Source organism: Narcine bancroftii, chromosome 5 (genome assembly GCF_036971445.1).
Source record: "Narcine bancroftii isolate sNarBan1 chromosome 5, sNarBan1.hap1, whole genome shotgun sequence".
Classification (NCBI taxonomy): domain Eukaryota; kingdom Metazoa; phylum Chordata; class Chondrichthyes; order Torpediniformes; family Narcinidae; genus Narcine; species Narcine bancroftii.
Window position 1 is genome coordinate 42,999,923 of NC_091473.1, and position 25,225 is coordinate 43,025,147.

At 37.2% G+C, this 25,225-nt stretch overlaps 1 protein-coding gene across 7 annotated transcripts in view; it reads left to right on the plus strand.

Moving 5' to 3' along the window:
• Positions 1 to 25,225, plus strand: part of LOC138763323 (POC1 centriolar protein homolog A-like) — a 169,901-nt gene that overhangs the window by 115,055 nt on the left and 29,621 nt on the right. For 6 of the 7 annotated variants that reach the window (XM_069937276.1, XM_069937269.1, XM_069937270.1 and 3 more), the window contains one exon: positions 3,451 to 3,591. In XM_069937276.1, the coding sequence (XP_069793377.1) occupies positions 3,451 to 3,591 (141 nt within the window). Of the gene's footprint in view, positions 1 to 3,450; positions 3,592 to 19,433; positions 19,640 to 25,225 lie in introns of those variants that run through there. The other variant, XM_069937277.1, reaches the window with a different exon arrangement.

Below are 25,225 nucleotides of genomic sequence, written 5' to 3' on the forward strand. Positions count from 1 at the left end.
CTTCCAGAAGGATGTGGAAGCCAAGGATGTTGCCTGCTTTAGGGAAGATGGCTTATGAAAACAGGTTGAGCGAACTCGTCCTTTTCTCCTTGGACTGGCGGAGGATAAAAGGTGACCTGATAGAGGTGTTTAAGATGATGAGGGGCATTGATCATGTAGATAGTGAGAGGCTTTTTCCTAGGGTTGAACTGGTTGCCACAAGAAGACACAGGTTTAAGGTGCTGGGGAGTAGGTACAGAGGAGATGACAGGGGTAAGTTTTTTACACAGAGTGTTGGGTGCGTGGAATAGGCTTCTGGCAACGGTAGTGGAGGCAGATATGTTAGGATCTTTAAAGAGACTTTTGTATGGGTCCATGGAGGTTAGAAAAATAGAGGACTACGGGAAAGCCTAGTAATTTCTAATGTTCAGCACCACTTTGTGGGCCAAAGGGCCTGTATCATGCTGATATGTTTTCTATGTTTAAATACTCTAACTCATGCTTGGAGTTAAATACCATCTGCTATTCCTTGTCCTGCTTCCCCAGTTGATTCTGGTGTAATTTTTCACAACTTTCTTCATCGTCTATACTGATGCTTTATGATGTCCTTTTCCTCCCCTTTGGGAACTCCATTAACATATCCTTGTGCCAAAGGAAGCCAGCCAATATACTGAAAAACTGATTGCATCAGGACACATTCTTCTCCCTCCTCTTATTGGAAAGAAGAGTGTGACAGCACACACCAATAGGCTTCAAGACACTTTCTTCGCTATTGCCATCAGGCGACTGAATGAATCCCATAACAGTGCTATCATGCTTCCCTTGCTTGGTGCTAATTGTTTTTCATTTTCATTATAATCTTGTAGTCTAAAAATTGTGCTCTTTTCATGGCTGTGGTAATTTTACAAAACTCATTCTTCATGAGTTGGTTTTTTTTTGTTGCTTTGAGCTGTGGTGATGTTTCCAATCCAAGAAGCCTTTCATTTGTGGTGAATTTGCTTTTGGATCTCCAGCTTCTTCTCACTCCAGCAGTGTGTCTGTGAGGCACTGGCTGAGGACTTTCATCTTGATTTTGATTATCTGGCAGCAGAATTTCTGTTGCTGTCATTGTTTTGGTGTCAAGTTGATTGAAATGTAAGGTCTGTTGAGTATCTGTTGGCATTTGCCAATATGCAGGTGTTGTGGACATTTACCTTACTCTGACAGTTACATAGTCTAATTGTGCTGGGATCAAGTGTGTTGTCATGACTTCTTATACATGTCTCTGTGATTAAAGCAGGATTTGGGTATGATAAGGACATGATCTCTCCATTTTTGATAGGTGGGGCACTGCTCTGCCTGTTTCCACTTCTTTAACAGTATACATCTCTAGATGTTTCTGACCTGGATGAACAAGCCAATGATGTTCATGAAAATCCATTTATTTCCTTCTGTGGCATAGGCCAAGGATTGACAGGTCAGAGTTGAATTACTTAATTTGTCTGTAGCTTTATTGGGTTGGGGAAAATTAGCGGATAACCTGCAGAGAAAGGAGATATTAAGATGCCACTCTAACTCATTCTTAATGGCACACCCTCTCCAGAAAATGCCTTGTTTTTGGAGTTAATCTCTTGTGGGTTGGTTCTCTTTCAAGTTGTTAGTGTCCTTGTTTTATTGTCTGAGTTTCTAGCTGTTGATAACTGTGTGATATTCAGGTGTTGGGATGTCTATTCGGGCCCTACATTGCAAATTTTTGGCATCCCTTTAAAGAATAGACAATGTTGTGTGTGACTTCTTTTCATATATGGTTACTTTTGCACACCAGCTACCCTAAAGTCCTAATGCAGTGGGGTATTGTCCCATGGAAATGAGATTCAAAATTACCTTTTTTTTTACCCTTTTCTGCCCTTGTCCCCCTTTTTTCTGTCTTTCCTCTTCCTCTCCTCCTTCTTCCCTTTAATGGAGACAGAAAGAAAGGGAGAACTATATTGTTCTGTGTAAGGAAAGGGAAACCAAGAAAATATATTATATATATTCAAAGATTGAAGGCAAAAGACAACAAGAACATCAGCAGCATGTACTATATGCATACCAAGAAATGCAGGTGCAATTACAACATTTAACAGGAATTTGAACAGGTACTTGGATAGGAAAGGTGCAAAGAGATATGGGACTAATGCAGGCAAATGTGGTAAGCGTAGGTGGGGATCATGGTCAGCTTGGACAAGGTGAGCATCAAAGGCAGTCTCTACGCCCTGATTATATCCGTGAAATAGCAAAGGAAGAGAAATCTGTTTTTTGTGCTTGGATCATTTGAGAATGAATTGTTCACCATTTCAAATTTGAACTGAGTATTTTATTTGTATTATTGAGAGAAGTTTGATACAAATTTGAAGTGATCTATGCTTGCTGGCCCAACGTAGCCTTTATTGACACTGAGTTTAAAACTATGACTCAATCCCACTCTGGAATGAAAGCAAATAATTAAGAATGCTGTCCTTCAGGTAAGATGTAATTAACTGAACTCCTTTGATTTTGTAGATGAAGGTAAAAAAATTCCACAGCACTCTTCAAAGGGGAGGGAAGTTCTCCTAGTATTCTAGCCAAAATTTAATCTTCAACTCATATTAATTAAACATTTTAAGTATCCATACTTGTGTTTCCAGCATTACATCAGTTACTACACCAGCAGTAAACCATCAATTGTAGAGCATTTTAAAGATTTTTCCAAATTGTTAAAGATGCTAAAAAAACTGTTGCACTCACTTTTCTTAAGTGGTTGATTACTGTATATACTCATGTAATAGTCAATATTTGACTCCCCCTTTTTTTAAGCTCAAAAATTGTGTGCTTTCCATATGACCAATATAAAAGTGCCCTCCCCCCCTTATTTTTTGATCCCAGCTGCCTGCCCATCCGAGCTCCCGACTACCTGCCTATCAGAGCTCCCAATGCCCTGACCATGTGTGTTCACCCTAGACACTTGCTCATTGGAGATCCAGACCCCCAACTGCAGTTCCTCACTCCGACCGCCTGCCCACCAGAGCTCCCGACTGCGGACCCTTGCTTTGGCCACCTGCCCATCCAAGCTCCCAATGTCTCGACCACCAGCTGATTCGAGCTCCCAACGCCCCGGCCCAGTCTCTCTACTTGGCCACAATCCCCCACCCATGTAAGCTCCGCCCAACCCATCTCCTGATGCCCCAGACATAGATTTACCATCCGATCCTGGTCATCTGAGCTCCTGATGCCTTGAATGATTCAGGTACTTACTGCAGTCAAAAGTATGAGCTGTGTAAAATTCCCTCCCCTCCCACCCCCAAATTTGACCCAAAAAAATTGATTCAAAAAACTCCACTATTACACAAGTATATATGGTTAATTTTTGCTTTTTTAAAAAAAAAATAGATCATAGTTAGGAAATGTCCCAGATTGGAATAATGATCAATGTTGAGCTATGGTGATGAATACCTTGTTCAATGCATTTTTCAGGTTATGGTATGGAAGACTAATTTTGATACTGCAAACTATGAGCAAAAATTAAAAGAACAATCTCAACCAGCTGATCGTGTGCTAAAGGAGTTGGACTTTTCTCAGTCCCTGGAGCGTACTTCAAGATCAGGTGTTGCAGAGGTAATTCTTTTATTTGATTAATTTATCTGCTACCTTTATGTTATTTCGTCCATCCATTCATTAAAAAAATAATTTGAACATTTCAAGATTAGATTTTCTATTTATTTTATATTTTCACACAGTGCTATGCCTTATAATGCACTAAGATCGTAGTCTGAATAATCCAATACATTTCTTCTCATGAAGCTGTTTTTCATTTCGAGTTTGGTGTGCATCCAGCAGCACTAATTTCCATTGCCAATGCCAAAGTAAACATGGCAGATCATTTAACTAATTCCAATAAAAGTTAGTTGGTCAACTTTACTGGAGAAACGCAAAAGCCACAGATACTGAGTGAATCGTGAGTGAACAAAGAGAAGCTGGGGGAACACAATGGGCCAGATGGTATCCATGATAGAAATGGTTCAAACTTCAGATTTATTGTCAGAGTACATATATGACATCACATACAACCCTGAGATTCTTTTTCCTGTGGGCCAGGCAGAATTTCTACTTGTCAGTAGTGAAAAAAAACTATACTCAAATAAAGATGAGTAAGAAAAGAGAGAAATGTAAACTAGAAGGAAGTGCAAAGAAATTGTGCAATACAGAAAATAAATATTCAGTAATAAATAACGTGCAAAGCAAGAGTCCTTAATTGAGTCTCTGATTGGGTTTGTTGTTTAGGAGTCTGATGGTGGAGGGGTAGCATCTGTTCCTGAACCTGGAGGTACGGGTGTTTTTCAGCCTCATAATGTGTCCTCATATGGAAAAATACAGACTCTAAAGATGGTCAAAAGTCTAGAAGCAAGCCTAGCTCTCTTATACCTGCACTATTGAAGCAATTAAACTAGCTGCGTAATCACAAACACCTGTGAAGCCAAATGTCCCAAACATTATGGTGCCCTGAAATGAGGGAACTATGTATAAAAAGTAATGTCATTTCTACATGGTTAAACCAAAATGTATACAAATAAATAAAGTCTGGAATGTGCACTTCAATTACACGTGAATTGTTTGATGACAAATTTAAAAATGTGGAGCACAGGGACAAATAAAGAAAAAATTGCCTTTGTCCCAAACGTAATGGAGGGCATTGAATATAGTAGGCCCCTTGCCTACTTTTTTGCTCATACCCTGAGGAATGGTTCAGACCCGAAATGTCAGAAATATATCTTTACCTACTATGGACGCTGCGAGACCTGCTGAGTTTCTCCGCTTCTGTGTTTTTTCTATAAACACAGCATATGCAGACTTTTATGTTTTACTCATTTGTGGAATTTGATGATCAGTTTTCAGGGAAGTAAGTGTTGAATGCTGAACTCTAGTTGATAAAGAGCATCCTGATGTATGCATCTTTGCTGTCCAGGTGTTCTAGGGCTTTGTGCATGGGATGGCATCTGCTGTAGTCCAGTTGCTGTGGTAGGCAAATTGGGCAGAACCATGTCATCCCAATGCTTCAAAACCAGTTTCTCAAAGCATTTCATCACTGTGGATGTGAATGTCCCTGGTCGGTAGTCATTTAGGTAGATTACCACATTCTTCTTGGGCACAGGTATGATTGAGGTCTGTTTGAAACAGGTGGATACTATACCCTGCAGAAGTGAGATGATGAAGATATCTGTAAAAACATTGGCAAGTTGGTCAGCACAGGCTTTTAGTACAGCCAGGTACTCTGTCTGGACCAGATGCTTTCCTTGGATTCATTCTCCCAAAGGCATCCTTAGATTCTAACAGTAGAGGATCATCATGGGATATGGGGTTCGGAGGGGCTCTTCCTTGTTCTTGTCGTCAAATCGGGCATGGACGGCATTGAGTTCATCTGGTAGTGAAGGTTTCACTCAATTTGGTTTTATAGCATTTATGTCATTTAAGCCCTGCTGCAGCTGTCCAATATATTTTATCTCCATTTTTGTCTGGAGTCTTCACTTCAACTGGGAGATGGCTTTTCGTAATTGTACCTGCTCCTTGTGTAGTGTTCTGGATCTCCTGACTTAAACACTTGTGATCTGGCTTTCATTTTTTTGTTGTTCATCCAGGGCTTCTGGTTCGGGAAAACCTGAATGATTTGGTGGGAATGCACTCGTGAATAACTGTTTTGATAAAATCTGTATTGGCCCTGGTGTAATCATTCAAATCCTCAGCTGAGTTCTTGAACACCAATGTATCCATTGACTTGAGGCAATCTTGTAACTGTTCTTCAGCCTCTCGTGACCACTTCTGCCTGCTCTGATCTCTGAATCCTTTCTTTATAGGCTCTGTCTAGTATGAAGGCAGAAGGAGCACCACCCGGTGATCTGACTTGCCAAAGTGCGATCTTGGGGGAAAAAATTGTAGGTCTTCCTTTTCATGGTGGTCAAGTGTGCTGGGACCTCTGGTACTGCAGGATATGTGCTGGTGGTAATTGGTCAGTCAATGTTTTGTGGTGGAATCCTAATGTTGGATGGGGAGATTATTTGTATCATTGTTAGGCATGGATGAGCTGCTGGATGGCGGCTAATTATATGTCTTTTCAAATAAAAACACTGCAAGGAAAAGCCAGAGAACTACGGGGCAGTGATCATAACATCAGCTATGAGTAAGTTACTGAAAGAGATTCTGAGTTATAGGATCTACACACATTTGGAAAGGCATGAACAGATTAGGCATCGTCAGCATGGTTTTTTGCATAGGCGATCCTGTCTCTCGAATTGCAATGTTTTTTGAAGATATGACCAAGAATAATAACGAGGACAGAGTAGTAGATGTTGTCAACATGGATTTTGAAAAGGGTTTTGACAAGGACTTGCATGATGGACTAGTCTGGAAGGTCAGATCACATGGGATCGAGGGTGAGTTGGCCTTTTGAATACCTATTTGGCTCGATGTTCAAAAACACTATGAGTGTACATGGCAATTGTGTCACTACTCCTCACACAGTTGTCTTACTTATTTGTTGTTATTATTGAGTTTCCTGGATAGCACACAAAACAAAGCTTTCTACTGTATACCAGCACATCTGACAATAAACAATTCTATTCATTCTTGAGCCGTGGTTTCCTTTTTAAGTCCATTGTTTAGTTAGAAGTTTTTATGGTCTCCACGAGGTGGCACTCGTCTCGTCTACCCTTGTGTTGGCAGGAAATCAATTTTTTTTTCCCCTTGAATTAAGTGTAGTCATTTTAATTTGGTGGTATTTGTATTGTTGCGATCCATTTTGAAACAGAATCCTCTCATTTAATTAACTTAAACCTTTAACATTCTGTATGAAGAAGTCTAACATTAAAGAGGCGAGGTTATGGAATGTCTATATTTTTAATATAATACTTTGATTACTTAAAACTGTACCTGTGATTTCCTGTAAACAATATTTGGCTTTCATTTCAAAAAATAACTCTGTGGCATAAAACACAATATCTGTACATCTACAAATATTTTCTCTGCAAAAATATATTCTGTAACCATAGCGAAATAGTACTTAGATTGATGGGTTATAAATGAGAATGCTGTTTACTTAATCACTTTTACCTTTATTTTGTTTGCATGTAAAATTAGTTCATACAAACCTCTAATTGCACAGTGTGTGAACTAATGATTTGTTGGTTTCAGCATTTGCATGCCCTTCCTCTATATCTCTTCTGTCAATTGCCATTGGCTACTAAGAAAAGTAATGAGGATCTGCAAATTCATTACATCAATGAGTACACTTCAAAATACTAGCTCTGAAGTACTTTGAATGTGGTGACTTTAAAAACACTTTGCGCATAGTGAGTTTGCAAAAAGCACCAAGGAAATGAAAGTTTGTCCATTAATCTATCTTCTATTTTGCCCTTATCTAACACCTTGCTTTGTCTGCTGGTAGAAAGCAAAATTCAGTTTTGTTGAAGATAATTGGAGCTTTAGCAATTTAGGAAAAACCCATAGGATGTATTTCCATTCTAAATATCCAAGCTGTCCAGGCAGACCAAATCTTATATTGCTATAGAAAAGCAGAGTGTGGGTAATTTAAGTTGTAAGTATGTAGCCCATTTAACAGTATATCAATTTAATCATTTGGGGACAACTATGGATCATGTTTATGTAAGGCAGGGGAAGATTTACTTTATAAGCATATACATTTTGATTTATTAAGATAGTTACTTTTATAGCACAGAGGATACAGTAGTCAGCGAAGCCAAAGATAACTCATCAAGGGCTTTCAGTATGTGACCAGTGGGTTTGTTTATTTGCATTTGACCCCTAAAAGAAGAGTGTAAAGTAATTTTAGATTAGCAATGATGTGAATATTCCTTTTGTGGCATGAGCTTAGTTATGTTGGAAAATGTTGACGTTATTGCTAATTGATCCGCATGTCAAGGGTTAGAAAACAAAATCGCAGATACTGGTATCTGAAACAAAAACGGAAATACTGGAAAAGCTCAGCCTGCCAAGCAGCATTTTGGAAAGAAAAATTAGTTAAGGTTATCAGGTCAGGGACTGAGGAAGGATCAGTTTGGCTGTGCTTTTCTAGTATTTCATGTGTGTAGAGGGCTAAGTGCTCCATGTCACAAGGTGATGCTCACTATGCTGAATGTACCCAGAAAATGTTAATACAGATTTCATTGTATTAGGATATCAATTGGAGTATTGCTCCAAAGTCTGCCCCATTTGAATGAGGGACTGGAATGTAACCATTAAAACAAAGGATCATCCTTCATGATAACTGCACTTTACTCGATAATGTATGGCATTTCATCCTAAAAGTGTTATCCATATGGCTATCCACTGATTCCATCCAAGGAATTCAGAAGGAAATTGGGAAGAGAAACATGATTTGCTCATGATGAATCAGTTTAATGGCTTGTGCATTAATCATTTTGCACAAAAAACAGTAATCATTGTTAGGACTAGTAATATCATTTTTTAATGGTTCACATCCATGAAGATGAGCATTTTGATTTTTTTTGTCTAGAATCATGAAAATTTTAAAACTGGTCATCGTAATATTACAGCCCTGATATTCTTTTTTTTTCGAAACTTTATTTATTACTTTTAACATATGAAGAAAGTAAGTAATTCACGTACAGAAAAAATACAAAACAAAGTAATACAAGTACAAAGTAACAATACCAATCTCGGCATCTCCCCCTAACAACTAAAAACTAAGACTAAAAAAAAACTATTTTTAACCCCTAAACCCCCCTCCCCACCCCCACGATAGAGTGAAGAATTAATACTATTAGTATAATTTTAAAAATTAAAAATGTATATCTTAAAAAAAAGATCGATATATATTAAAAAAAATTAATTAAGTATTAAACAGCCCTGATATTCTGAGAATGTATCTAGCTGTTATTTTGAAATTCTGGGTTCATTGACCATTAAGAAAATCTGGTTTGGATGGTCCATTAAATGTTTGAAAAGTTTCTCAGATATCTGCATTTTCTGAATTACATTCATTGCATCTTTGCAAAATATATATTTTGTTTGGTGCTGATCAAATAGAACATGTTACTTTTAGAGTATGACCTTTTAATCTGAATCAGTAATCTGTTTCCAATTAATTATTTACACCAGAAGTCCTTCAACAAATTAATATTCAAATAGATGTAGTTGGGAAATCCCTTCTAGTTGTGTTGACAAATTGGATGTTGGCTAGATTGGATGAATGATGCCAGACTAGATGAAACCATGGTCAAGTTAGAATAGCATTGGGCAGGAAAGTTAAACCTGTGACTTTTTTGCTCTCCAGTCACCAAAGCACATTGCTTTAGTTTAATCTGTCAGAGATTAAATGTTATAACAGTGATTAAATTACTGTCCAATGGATTCTAATTCAGAGATGTAAAGTCAAATCCCACCACGACAGCTAGGAAATTTAAATTTGGTTAATAATCCTGAATTTTAAAAGATTTTTTATGTAATTCTGAAAAAATCCTAAACAGATTGCTGATATACTTAAGGGAAATAAATCTACTGCTCCTCTAAGTTGGAGGCAATCATGAATTTAAAATCTAAACTGAACGAGCAATATTAATTACTATGGTCACAAGATCAGGAAGAGTTTGGGTTTCTTATGAATTAATTCCAGAATTGGGATTTATTTTATAAGATACCTTAATACCCATATTAATTTCATAGATATCCAACACACCAAAGTCTTTCCACCATCTACAGGGTTGTGCAGTTCTAACAGCACTCAAGAGTGCAATACCATACAGGCCAAAGTAATTTGTTTACATAGCATTCAAACGATCATATTATAATTTATGTTTGCAAATTCTTATCGAAGGACTGAGATCCAAAATGTGGCTTGCCTTTTCCTTTGGATGCTATGTGTCCTACTGAGTTTCTCAGGCACTTTTGTGTATTGTTGTTTCTTTATTTTTGCTCTAAATTCTAAAACCTTATACTTGACCATACTCATAAAGTACCATATCCCAAAGGACTTCAGCATTTCAAAAAAGTAACTCTCAAGGGTATTATGGATCAGCAGAAACTCCCAGCCTTACCTGCAAAGCCGATATTCTTTTTTAAATTCTTAAAGATGTTACTGATATCTGCTGGTAGAAAAGGCACTTTTTTTAAAAAAAAATCTGAACCTTTCTGGCCTGATGGCAGGTCATTTTTCATCAATTGGTATTGGTAACATGATAACCATTTATATATGCAGAAGATTCTCTTTATTTATGACATTTTGTGAGGAGGAATTGATTCATTGGAAATATAAGAAAATCTTGATCTAGATTTCGAAGTCAACAGTTTGTCAATAACCTTGAAGAAATCTAGCTTCAAAGGTTTAGCAGCCTCTAAAGAGTACAAATTGACCAAATTTGCCACATGTGGCATGAATTGTGCTCAGGCAGGATTGAAAGAAGGTCTGTGGCATCCAGGAACAGCACAGGCATCAGCTAGGTTAAGCAACCAATCTTAGTCATTGTGACATGGAACATAGAAACAGACTCTGACCTTCAAGCATCTATTTTTACACTGATCCTATCCCAATTCATTTTATTTTCCCCACATTGCCATCAATTCATATTCAGATTTTACTGTTCATCGATATATTAAGGACATTTTATAGTGGCCAATTGATTCATCAGTCTGTACATTTTGGGACGTTAAAGGAAACCAGAGCATCTGAAGGAAACCCTTGCAGTCACAGGCAAAAGATGTAAACACCACACTTTTGGCTCCAGAGATCAGTATTGAACCCAGGTTATTGGAGCTGTGAGGCACCAGCTCAACTAGCTATGCCACAGTGCTGTGCTAAGTCATCTTAAAGCAGTGGTTTTCAAACTGCCCCCCTAAACTCGCATTCCACCTTAAGCAATCCCTATGCCTATGATTTATGCACTTTTGAAGCAGGTGGGACCTCCATCTGCAGCAATGAGAGATCGTAAATCTTCATGAACACTCCACCTAGTTGGTTGGCACAGATTTCAGTATCCTGCCAGGTACGCTATTACAGCCCAATGCCTTGCAAGGGTTCACCTTGTAGGATATTCTGATGTTGCCCTCAGAGGCAGATATCACAGGGTTGTCAGCTTCTACAAGCATTTTCATTGGTACCAATTAAATTCTCCTTTTCAAAGTGAGAACAAAAGGTATTCAGCTCATTGGGTAGGGAAGCATCACAGCCATTTATGATGTTACACTTTGCCTTGTAGGATGTAATGACCTGTTATAGTAGGCGAGTATCTGACTGCCTTTAGCTTCCCTCAGAAATGCCTCTTTGCTGCTGAGGTAGCCTTCAGTAGATTGTACCTGGACTTCCTGTAGAGATCTGGATCACCGGTCAAAAATGCCGTTGGCCTCGCTTTCAGCAGGTTACGAATATTTTGATTCATCCACAGCTTCTTGTTGGGGTAATCATGGTACACACATGGGCACACACTCATCCAATCAGGTCTTGATGAAGTCAGTGACAGCCATGACATATTCATTCAAGTTAGAAGATTAGTCCTTGAATAGGGTCTAGTTCACTGATTCAAAACAGTCTTGCAGGCACTCCTTTGCTTTCCTCGACCATACCTTCACCGTCTTTACCAAGTCATTTCTTATATTTTGAGGAGCAGAGAAAAGTGAGAGATGGAGTGAAGAAATGGAAGGCGTATGATTTTGGTGGAAACCAAGAAACTTCAAATGGTGGTGCTAGCTGCAGGAAGGTGGAGAAAGCTTAAATGCATGTAAGCTTTTCAGAGGTAATGCATGTAGGAGGAGATAAAATCAAATATATACTGCTGGTACTATGAGGCATAAAATATCGAGTATTGTTAGAAATCCAAAATGAGAGGGAATTCTGGAAGTAATTGTGCCAAGCAGCATCCGTTTAAAGAGAAAAAGGATAAATGTAACAGATTGATGATCTTTAATCAGAACATTTCGATGCAAACTGTAATAACTGGTCACTGCAGTTTTTTAATGGAGAAACTCCTGTAATGTGCTCAATCATAAAAGTTACTTGTGTTTGGATTGAAGCTTCCATCGATCAGTGCAAGATCTCTGAGACGCAGAGGTCCGACTGGGAATGAGATAGAAGACTATGTGACAGATCAACTCAGCAATGCAATTCTGTTAAAATTTGGCACAATATTTACAGGATATAGTGATGTGGTGTAAAAGTTAAAGTAGGATGTTTTATTAAAATAAGCTTTAACAAAAGACAGGAACACATGGTAGAAACACTGAAACCATCTGTAATGGTTTAGGTAGAATAATTAGTTCTCCATTAATTTGCTTGTTTTGCTAATAATGAGACTATTCGGTTTTGAGTGATTCAATGTCACTGATAATGACATGGGGTGCTATAATGCAAACCTCATTATAGCTTGATCTGGTAGGCAATTTCCTGTTTATATATCATTTGATGCCGATCTAAAAAAAAATAGAACGTGAAAACAGCAGATCAAGAACCTTTTGTCATATTATTCCACAAGTTGTGCATAGGTTGTAATTCAAATCTCTTTGCTACCTTTCAAATCTCCTCAATTCCATCAGCTGAAAAATAGTTCCTTTGCTTCCATAAATATCCTTTACTGGTGCTCCTAACCTGCTGATTGTGAACAGAAATGTCAGAGTAATACTTATGATGGCTACTTGTTTTTTTAACCCCCACAAAAATGTTCATGAAAAGAGAAATAGTTGCTGAGTTTTGCAGCATATTTTTGCAGAAATTAAACTTTTGCAAGTGTACTCAAATGGAGAACTGAGGATAATTTAAGATAGAACATAAAAATCCACAGCACAGAACACCCCTCTGCCAACAGTGTTATGCCAATCCTATAACCTACTCCTAACAACTGCCCATAACCCTCCATTTTTCTTAGTTCCATGTAACTATCTAATCGTCCCTTAAAAGATCCAATTGTACCTGCCTCCATACTATTGCTGGCAGCACATTCGATGCACCCACATCTCTATGTGTGAAAAACTTGCCTTTTACAACCCCCTTGTACTTAATCCCGAGCATCTTAAGGCTCTGCCTTGTATTAACCATGTTAGTCCTGGAGAAAAGCCTCTGGCCATCTACATAATCATTGTCTGTCATTCCAAGAAGAAAAGTCCATGTTCACTCAACCTATCCTCCTCGTTAGGCATGCTTTCCGATCCAGGCAACAACCTTGTCAATCTCCTCTGCACCCTCTCTATAGCATCCACATCCTTCCTGTAATGAGGTGACCAGAACTGAACACAATATTCCAGGTGGGATTTAACTAAGGTCTTGTATAGTTGCAACATTACCTCACGGCTCTTGAACGTAATCCCATGGTTAATGAAGTCAAAACACACCACGCACCTTCTTAACAATGCTATCTTGGGGATGGCCCCAAGATCGCTCAGTTCATCCATACTGCTCAGGGACCTCCCATTAACATTGTATTCTGCCTTCAAATTTGAAATGCACACACTTTTCTGTGTTAAACTTCATCTATCACTTCTCAATCCAGCTCTGCATCCTATCAATGATTCTCTGTAATTTATGGCAACCCTCCAGACAATCCACAACACCACGAACCTTTTGTGTCAATTACAAACTTAGCCACCCTTCCACTTCCTCATCCAGGTCATTTATAAAACAAAGAAGGAGAGTCGCTTGGTCTGTTGCTGTGGGCAGGATCCAACCAGGGTGCTCCACTGGCTGAATATTTTCTCCCAACTTCGCCATGGGGTTGTGTTTGGAGAACATTTACAATGTTAAACTTTTATTTATTCAAATGTTATTAATTGGTTGGGTTGCCTGTTGCTTTAATTCCAGATACCGGGGATATTACTGTATGCATAATATATATGTAGAGAGATAGAATCTGGGATAATTTTCAGATATCCTAGAAAGGATTTTTTTTAGATTACTCACTGTGAAAATACTGTGCTGCTAATCTTGGTTCACAATATATAATTACGTCTCTCTGCATCACAGCAGAAATATGCCTTTGAGGTTCTTTTGACCAGAAGGGAAACCCAAGAAGAAGCTTATATTACAAATTATTTATACGGCAGCAAATATCTTTTTGGATCAATCTGCCTTTGAACCTCCACACTTGATCTTACTCCATGTGTAGCCTACTTGTTTCTGCTTACATTTTTCATGTTTTCCTTTAAAAGCAGCTATGCTAAACAACTTCTCTGTGAATGGAAATATGTTCTTCATATCTATTATGACCTCTATGATATACTTTTGACAGAAAAGAGCCATAGTCTGTTCATTTTTCTTACCAGTAATAGTTAAAACCTTTCAGTTTTAATATAGCTCTAATAAACTTTTTCTTGCTGTATCTTCTTCAGACTCTTCCTATTAAAAAAAACACTGAAACCAGAACTGAATACAATGCTCAAGTATGATCTAATTAAGTCACTATGTAACTTATATAATGCTCTGTTTTCAATTTTATCCTTCTGGAAAGGAGGCCTGTGCTGTGCTCTTTTCCATGATTGCAAAGGGAAATATACAGGTTAAATGAGAGGAGGGGAAAATTACAAAAAATTATGTGGACAAATGTGAGGGCATTCATTTTAAAAGAGAGAAAAGCAAGTTGGTGTATGTTGAAATCTCAGGATGCTGTTTCATGTGGAAATTTAAATGTGCAGGTATGCCAACAAATTGGGGAGAAGTTGGACAATTGGAATTTTAGTTTTTATGACAATTCAGTATTTTGTGTAGTTTTGGCCTCTACTTGAAATATATAGTTGGAGGCAGAAGTGTACAGAATTGTTGGTTTGATATCTGGGTTAGAGGCATGTTCCGTAAGGAGCAATTGAGTAGGATTGACTGTGCTTGCTGTGCTTACAGCAGGCAGAAGGCAATTTCATGTAATATTACATGTATTCAGTATTACTTGACAACAATGGAATCTTGAATTTCTGTGAATGTGCTCCACTAAAGTACATCTTGTGAGAATACTTTTCTGTTGGATCAAAGGCTTCAGGATTTAGAATCTGTGGTTACAAAGGAACATTTCAGTATGAGTAGGAGGAGAATTTGCAGGTTGTGGCATCCCCAGGCACCAGATACCCCTGTTTGTTTTGTTTAAAAGTTTGAAGGTTTCATTAGTGTTTCAGTCCAACCCTGCAAATAACTCCAATGGATTTTGTCGGTGATGTACAGTAGCTATGGTACAAAGCTGGTGGTGGTGGATTGTATTTTAAGTTGGTGGTGGGCTACCAATCAAGCCTGCAGATTTGGATGATTTTGAGGTTGAAAGTTGTTAGATTTTCACATACCTTGCAAAAGGTGGAGTATTCTATCATGCTCCTGACTTGTGCTACTTTGGGTATCAAAGGGTGATTGTGATTTTGAATAGTTTTGTCACCACAATGTTTAAGTTGCTCCTCCAGTTAAATTTCCAGGCAATGTCCATTTCTTTCCATGGATGCTGCCTGACCTTGCTGAGTTGATCCAGCTTATCTTTGTTCAAGATTGCAGCATCTGCGGTTTCCTGAATTTCTTGAGCCTCTCTAATCTGTTTAAATAAATTAGCAAACAGAATTTGACATTGACACCATGGTCTAGAAATGTATCTCAAGTAGTTTTGGGTCAAAAACTAACAATATGGCTGAAATATCTGCACAAACTGGAAAATTCAAGGCTGACCTGAGAGTGGGCCTCATCTAAATAATGTGGGTAGGTTGCCAATATCTGTAATTCTTTTGCTTGTGCTTCTATATGTAATTTATTGGTTTACATGTCTCAACTGCAGCAGCCTTGTGTCTGTTTTAGTGAGATTATTGCTGCCAGGAATATCCATTAGGAGCTCCATGGAACCTGGAAGACCACTCATGTACCGAGTCAGTCTGAAACTTAACTTTTGATTGATAGCTTGGTCCTATGCAGTTATCCCAACAAAATAAGGCTTAATTAAACTGGAAGGTTACTAAGTAGGGATTAAACACATTTTTACAAATAGAGGCCGAATAAGAGCTGATTTGAGGACTTAGCAGGAATGCCTGAAAATAACAAGTAAAAATTGAGCCATACTTAAATAGAAGAATGTGGGCCTCAGAACTCGATTTTGTTACATCTGTTTTATGCAGTATATCCCAATATCCATCATTTGAAGCAGTAATGCTCTTGTAATCATCTTGTTCCTTATCTGATCTTGTGTTTCTACCTTGTCAGTACGAAATTCTCAGAATTAATTACATTGCCTTCATATGTTTGAAGAAAATGTAGGATCATCTAAAAATTTCTAATGTTTTCATATCTTGTAAACATGCAGAAATTTGTTTGCAGTTCGTCAATTATCAGAACACAGATTTTGTCAGGATGATTGTCCTAACTTGAAATTGTTCAGGATTGTAGTTCTATTGCATCACTGTTGTGAGATCAATTCCATAATACACTTGCAACTGCTAAGCTCCCTATATTCTATTTTAAGTAACTAATTTAAAGAAGTTGGCAGTGGATATTTTAAGCAATAATATCAGGCACTTCAAGAAAATTATATTCTGCTCTTCATGAGAGAATAACTTGTCTTGGCCAAGCTGGAACGATGAAATATTCTCTCCAACTTGCAACTCCTAATTTTAGTATGTGTAGGATCCCCCTGAGGTATTATTTCCAGGCAGAAACCAAATTCACTCATGGCATTTTTCCAGCTTTCAAGCCAGTCAGATACAAAAATAAAAATGCATCTGATTAGTTCAGGTTTCAGTAATATTGGAAAATAAGTATTTTTGAGTTTTATATTACACGGCTGCGTAGAATCACAATAATACGTAGAATTGCTAAGAAATATGACCATGTAGAAGCTAATGTGGAGAAACGAGGCTGATTGTTACATTGTTTTCATAGCAATAACACATCTGCAGTGGGTGCCAACTGTTCACCACAGAGGCATTATTCTGGAAGGTCCTTCAATTAGCATGAAATGGCTAAAAGGTAATACAGTAATACATGTAGAAGAAACCATAGCAACAACACATTCTATTTTGCGCCTGAGCAAGAAAAATAAATCAAGGAGGAACAGTCATCTTGAGTCAGAGTATTAGGAAATAAAATTACCTGAAGGTGGTGTATCTCATGGAAAAGAGGAGAAGGGGTGTAGACAAAGTGATATAATGAAAGAATTCTGAACATGAATAGTTGAAAATATAATTGTCAATGGTGAAATAAAGAAAGGGGATTTGAAAAGACCAGAGAATGTGTGTTCTGGATTAGAATGCAATCATCTTATGTTTCTACCTTGTCAGTACCAAATTCTCTTAATTAATTTCATTGCCTTCACATGTTGCCTCCAAACACACAAATATTAGTCTTAAAATGTGAAATGAGGGGAATTGACAAATTGGATGCTGAGAAGATGTTTCTCCTTGTGAAAGTAACCTGATCTAAGGGATGCCTTTTCAGATGAAGAGAGGTGTGGAAACGGAATATTGATGTGTTCAAGGCAGAGACTGGAAAGGAGTCGAGTAATATAGGTGGGAGAGCAGGGCAGTGGAGTTGAGGACAAGACTGGATCTTATTAGATGAGAGTGCTGGCTTAAAGGATAAGTAGCCCATTCCTGATCATGTTTCATATATTGGGGATCACAAGCTGATGTACGTCACAAAGGTGAATTGAGGTACAGTGTCCTCCATAATGTTTGGGACAAATACACATTTTTTTTACTTGCCCCTGTGCTCCATGGTTTTAAATTTGTTATCAAACAATTCACATGGGATTAAAGTGCACATTCCAGATTTTATTAAAGTTATTTGTTTACATTTTGGTTTGACCATGTAGAAATTACAGCACTTTTTATACATAGTTTCCCTTTTCAGGGAACCATGGTGTTTGGGACACTTGGCTCTGCAAGTGTTTGTGATTACTCATGTATGTTTAATTGTTTCATTGGTGCAGGTATAAAAGAGCTAGGCTTGCTTCCAAGTTTTTGATCACCTTTGGAGTCTAGTTGCAGTTTTTCAACATGAAGACCAGAGTAATGCCATTGAAAGTCAAAGAAGCCGTTATGAGGCTGAAAGACAAGAATAAAACTAAGAGACATCGCTCAAACTTTAGGATTACCAGAATCAACTGTTTGATATATCATTTGAGAAGAAATAGCATTTTAGTGAGCTCAATAATGGCAAAGGGACTGGTAGACCAAGGAAGACTCCACTACTGATGACAGAAGAACTCTCATCATAATGAAGAAAAATCCCCAAATGCCTGTCCAACAGATTAGAAACAATCTTCAGGAAGATGGTGTGGATATGTCAATGACTATTGTCCACAGAAGACTTCATGAACAGAAAATATAGAGGCTACACTGACAAGACTAGTCAGTCACAGAAACAGGATGGCCAGATTACAATTTGTCAAGAAGTATTTAAAAGAGCCTGCAGAATTCTGGAAAATGTTCTTGTGGACAGATGAGACCAAGATTAACCTGAATCAGAGTGATGGCAAGAGCAACGTGTGGAGGCCTAAAGGAACTGCCCAAGATCCAAAGCATAGCACCTCCTCTGTCAAACGTGGTGTTGGGGTGTTATGGGCTGGGCATATATGGGTGCTACAGGTACTACCCCATTTACCTTCATTGATAATGTAACTGCTGAGGGCAGTAACAAAATGAATTCTTATCTGCTCAAGTTCAAGCAAATGCCTCTAAACTAATTGGAAGGTGCAAGACAATGATCCCAAACATACTGCTAAAGCAATAAACTACTTTTTGAAAGCTAAATCCTACAAAATTCTTGAATGGCCAAGTTATTCAATTTAAATCCAATTGAGCATGCCTTCCATGGGCTGAAGAGAAAATGTAAGGGTCCAAGCCCCCCTAAAGCAAGCAGGAGCGAAGATGGCTGCAGTAGAGGCCTAGCAGAGCATCACCAGAGAAGATACTCAGTACCTGGTGATGTCTATGAATCACAGATTTCAAGCAGAATATTCATGTAAGGGATATGCAATGAAGTACTAAACGTGATTGTTTTAATATACATATCATAGTTATGTCTCAAATACTACGGTTCTTTGAAATGAGGAGACTATTTAAAAATGCTGTAATTTCTACTTGGTCAAACTAAAATAAACATCAATAACCTTGAATAAAATCTGGATTGTGCACTTTAATCATATGTGAATTGTTTGATTACAAATTTAAAACAGTGGAGTACAGGGGCAAATAAAGGAAAAGATGTGTCTTTGTCCAAAACGACAGGGCACTGTAATTGACTGGAGCATGGGCCCACATAATCTCTCATGTCAGATGACAAGCAGGCCTCTGGTGGGTTGGTCCAGAGGTCCTGGCTCCAAACTATTGTCTTGGACTTTGATGATGGTTAAAGTTAGGAATGGAGCATTGTCTTCTGTCCAGACTGTTGAGAATTTTATATAGTTTAAATTGTAATTACTTTGTCCAGCAGTAATGAAAGGAAGAGTGAGCAAGGTTCTCATCTCAGATCAGACTGTTTTTTTTCTTTACAGATGATTGCAACAGAGAAGCTTCCGTTTCATTTAGCTCCACTACAGCCATAAGGCTGTAAATGATTAGTGTGATCCCAGGATTGTATGGACAAATGAATGTGAGGCAAAGGATGGATTGAGCACAGTCTGGGCAATTAATATTTTAAAATTATTGAAATTAAATGTATTTTTAGAAATTGAAAAATAAAATTATTAAAAAACTCAAACTCTATAAGTAACTTAAAACAGTAAGTTACAGTAAAATAGTATTTTTTTTAATTCTCCTGATTTGTAGATCTAAAACTCAATACAATATAGGATCTATTGCCAATATAGGATCACAGTGGCTGTCTCACAGTGTTTTAATGGGGAATTCTGCAAAACCAAGGTCTGCATTTGGATTGCAGTAAAGGGGCACATTACTAAATAATTAAGATGTGTTTTGAATGGTAAAGGTATAGTTATGTGAGATTTGATGATAAGTAAGCTTATTGTGACCCATCAAATGTTTAACTTTTTTATCATCTGGTACCTTTATAAAGGTGTAAATTAGTGTTGTAAATGAAGATGGCAGTGGAAATCGCCTTTGTTTAGTTTTTTTTTATATGAGCAACTTGCTTCTTGTTTTCATCAGTATATGGATCCCACTTTTGAGAACATATATAGAAGCAGAAAAAGGTCAGAAATAAACACCTTCAGAGATAAAATGATATTACTTCTGTGCCAATTCTATGGTTGAACTTGTACCTCACAAAGGAATTTGTTTGTGGTTGTTGCAAATCACTTGGCAATGAGAATGAGTTTATTGTCATACACATAAGTGCAATATATAAATACACCAAAATTCTTGCTTGCTGCTGCCAAACAGGTACTTTTGTATATAAAAAAAACAGTTCCAATGGTATACCTTAAATTACCCCAGTATGAAAAGAAATAATAAATATAAAATATGGATAGATATAAAGATACACAGTTTTAGATAATGTGAGAGAAAAAAAGTGGTGTTTCAATGATGCAGACAAATCTTTATGTCGTGCCAGAGTAGTTTTGGATAATTTAGTTCAAGGAGATTCAAGAGATTGTTCAGCTTTTGGAAAAAAATATGATTCTTAAACCTAGAGGATGCTGAACTTCAGGCTTCTGTACCTACTTCCTGAAGGTAGCAGTGAGAAGAGGTTGTGACGAGGATGATGAGGGTCCTTTACGATGTTGGCTGTCTTCTTGAGCAATGCCTTACATAGATATCTTCAATGGGTTGGAGGTTAGAGGTGCCTCACATAGATGTCTTGGAAATGATTGCTATTTTCTGCAGCCTTCTGCATTACTAGGCACTCAAATTACAAAACCAGTTCATGATGAATGACATGCCAAATCTCCTCAGACCTCTTAGAAAGTAGGTGTATTGGAGTGTCTCCTTCATGATTGCTTGTGCCGGGAGGTCCTCTGATATGTGGACTCCCAGGGACTTGAAGTTGCTAACCCTCTCCTCCTCCATCCCATCTATCCAGACAGGTGCGCGGTCCCTTGGCCTCGCATAACTGTTCTGAGACGTAACTGCAGGAGTTCCTCAGGGTAGTGTCCTATGCCAGGCCATCTCACTAGAATTAATGCAGCATTCAACTTTATTCACAACTATTTGGAAATGGAATAGTCCATGCCAATTTGTGCCACAGTATTACCAGGCAGTGATCATCTCCCAACAAATCCTTACCACCTGCATTTGAAATGAATTGCTAAGTCTCCAACCATCAACTGGAACAGCTATGTAAACGCTGTCCTGTTTGTAAGAACAGACCTGATGTGGTTTTCCTGCAGCCTGACTTAAATCCTGACACTCCTAAGCCTGCAATTAGGAATGTAATGGAATATTCCCTGCTTTCCTGGATGAGTGCAGCTGAAACAATTCTGGATAATGCAGTCATACTCTTCATCACAAATGTTCAGGTAGTCCTCATCTTACGATAGGGTTATGTTCCGGCACTCCCATTGGATGTTGAAAAAAATCACAGATCGAAAAAGGACAGTGAAATCAGTGTAGGGACTGACACGGGGCTGTGGGGAGAGAGCAGGACAATGGAATAAGTGTGGGAACTGAATACAGCGCAGTCAGGAGACACTGAAAATCCAAAGTATAGTATAGATTCGAACCATCGTAACTTTGAAAAATCTTAAGTTGGGCCATCGTAAGTCGAGGACTGGGGAACTATCTGTACAGCAAATGTGTTGTGAACCATTTACAAAATGCATGCTGAGGTTACTTTAACAATACTTCTCATATTTGCTAGTTCCTCTCCAAGTTGCACAACATACTGATTTCAAGGTTGAGGTTCCTTCATCATCTCCCCTCTGCCCCCCCACAACCCATCTAGAAGCTTTGTGGGAGTAGGAAGGTAGCTCACCATCATATTCTCCAGCAGAATATTTGGGACATTAAAAATAACATTTGATTCCTATAAATAAATTCCTAAAAATAAATTTGATTCCTATAACTCAATCTAAATAACTCACCAAATATGACTAAAAGATATCACTTTGGGGCAAGACCAAGTTGAATGAAAGAAATCACCTATCTCCTGACCACATTTAAAACATTGATCCGATAAATTGATTTCAATCTATTTAACTTTTGTGATGTAAAATATAATTGGTGTAAAAAATTATATCGAACTCATTTATATCTAATATTTATAGTAATTGACATACTATCCCAACACAAATCTGACCAATTTGATTCATCAATATTCATATTTAGGTCTGTTTCCCCACCATTGTCTGGACCTATGTATCCCCTGTTTGAAAGTTCCCTCTGCAATAAAGTATACATAGCTGAAATAAATTTCTTGATGTATCTACTACGAATCAACATTCCTACATTATCACATTTCAGTAAGAGCATTGTAGGACCTAGTTTATCTCTTAAAAAAGGCCACATTTGATAATAAAAAGCGTATTATTTTGTGTCCCATATTTATTTTTCAGTTGTTCAAATGACATTAAATTCCTTCATTCGTAACAATTTTCTATACATCTAATTCCTTTCCGAGACCAAATATTTAAAAATTGATTATCCATTGAAAATAGAATGTTGATTTTGAATCAAAGGCATTTTGGGTAGAGGGCACTCCTCATTCCATTTTTGTTATATAGCTTATTCCATACATTAATCAAATGCATCAACAAGGGTACTTCCCTCTCCCCAGACAATCATTTTGATTCCCATTTTTAAAACCTTCTGATTTTCTCTCTCTTATTTTGTCAATTTCTATTTTAACCCATACTGGTTTTTTTCCTCATCAAAAAAAAGGTCAAAAATCTCAGTTGAATTTCTCCATAATAATTTTTGAAATTTGGTAATTGTAAACCTCCTAACTCAAATTTCCATAACAATTTATCCAGAGAAACTCTTGACATTTTACCCTTCCAAAGAAAACTTCTAATATATTCATTTAATTTTTGAAAAAAAATCAAATGTCTCATTATTGGTTATGTTTGAAATAGATATTGTACTTTAAGAAATATATTCATTTTAACACTGTTAACCCTACCCAATAATGTTATTGGCAATAATTTCCACTTATTCAAATCCTCACAAATTTTCTTAAGTAAAGGTACATAATTCAATTGATAGAATTCATTTATATGCAATTTATATTCATTCTCCAACTTATTATCTACTCATATCTCTAAATATTTTATTTCCATTCACCAGCCATTTAAATTAAGTATCTTGTTGACATTGAGTGTAGTCCTCTAAAGTAAGGGGCATAATTTCACTTTTATCCAAATTTACTTTATAAGCAGATACCTTGCATATTCCTCCAATCTTGAATACAATTTATGAAGTGAACCTATTGGTTCCTTTAAATAAATCAGAATATCATCAGCAAATAAATTAATTTATATTCTTCTTGATTAACCTTAAATCCTTTAATGTCCGGATCAGTCCAGATCAGTTCTGCAAGAGGTTCAATCACTAAGATAAATAAAGCAGGTGATAAAGGGCATCCTTGCCTACTAGATCTAGTTAACGAAAACAGAGTCAAGGCTTGCCCATTTGTAACTTCGCCTTAGGACTATTATATAAAACTTTAACCCCAATTTATAAATATCCATCCCAAATTTTTCAAATACCTTAACTAAAAAAAATCCCATTCTAATCTATCAAATGCTTTTTATACATCCAAAGCAACTGCCACACTTAAATCTTCCCTTTTTTGTGCTAAGTGTATTAAACTAAGTAATTTAGTTGCATTATCTGCAGATTTTTCTTTTTTACAAAGCCCGTCTGGTCCATATTTATCAACTGAGATAAAAATGTTGCCAATCTATTGGCTAAATTTTTGCAATAATCTTATAATCTATATTTAACAAAGAAATCGGTCTATAGGACAATGATTTTAAAGAGTCACTATCTTTATTTGGTATTACCGCAGTTGAGAAAGATTCCGGGAGTTTATGTGTTACCATCACTTGATCTAATACACCCATAAAAGGAGGAATCAATAAATATTTAAATTCTTTATAAAATTCAGACTGGAAAATCATCCTTTCCCAGAGATTTATTTCTTTGTAATGAGCTGATGCTTCCCTCACCTCCATTGATGTGAAAGGAGCATCCAACTCTGTTTGCTCTTGAAAAGTTAGCATTGGCAAACTTTTTTGTAATAAAAAAATCTTCCTTTATCGTCTCTCTCCAACTCAGATTATTTAACTGAGAACAAAATTGTTTAAACATTTCATTAATTTATTCATTGTAATACAATTTACACATCCATTCAATGTTAACGGTAACTCCTTCCATCTATTTAGATGAAATTTAATCTTATTTAATAACAGCACTTAGTTCAAGCTGTATAAATTTTGATATTCTTTATCTACTATTACGCCTTTTGCCATAAAGCATGCTTCATGTCAAATGCTTTCCTTCTCTTCAACAATTCCAAACTTGTGTCACGATAGAAAAATATCTTTGCTCCATGAAATTCCAACGGACCCTGTCTCTCCTTAGTACCTTGTGCTGCTAAAGTCAATATTTTCTCCCTGTCTTGATATCGAAGACATTTTATAAGTATAGATCTTAGCTTTTGATCTGATGGAGGTCGTGGTCTTGGGGCTCTGCATGCTCTTTCAATTTCAATAATATTTTCAAATTTATCTGGTCCTAGGTCCTCTGGAATTCATCATTGAAGAAAGTTTATTGGTTGATCTCCTTCCTCACCTTCTTTAAGATCCAACAATTTTAATATTGTTTCTTCTACTAAAATTCTCTAGTAGATCCTTCTTTTCAAAGGGCCAGACGTCATTCCCACTTTGACCATTCTATTTTGTACATCTATACCAGCCTCCAAAGTTTTGACTCATCTACCATATCCAGTTTATTTTGCAATTTCTGGACAAAAGTAAAATATTTCTTCATTTGCTTATCTTTTTAATATTTGTTTTTATCTCCCTCAATTCTTTTAATAACTGGGCGTTAGTACATTCTTCCTCTTGTGGCACTTTCAATTTCCTACCTTTATCTTTAAAAATTCTCATTTGTCTTGTCATCTCTTCTTGATCCTCTTCATTTTCTTCCTCTTCATTGCTGGCCTGCGAATCTGTCAGAAAAATCTCTTCTTGCTTTTGGAAAGGTGCAGGGAAGTCTCTGAGCCAGCAGAAACACTGCTGGCTCCAGCAACAACTTGAAGTTAATTTGACCTGCGCATGCACATCTCCTCAAGCAAATGCAGTTCAACAACTTCTTTGGCAATGCCATTGCCCCAGAGAGCAGCTGCGATGGCGCTACAGAGTGTCAGACAGCCCCCACAGGGGCA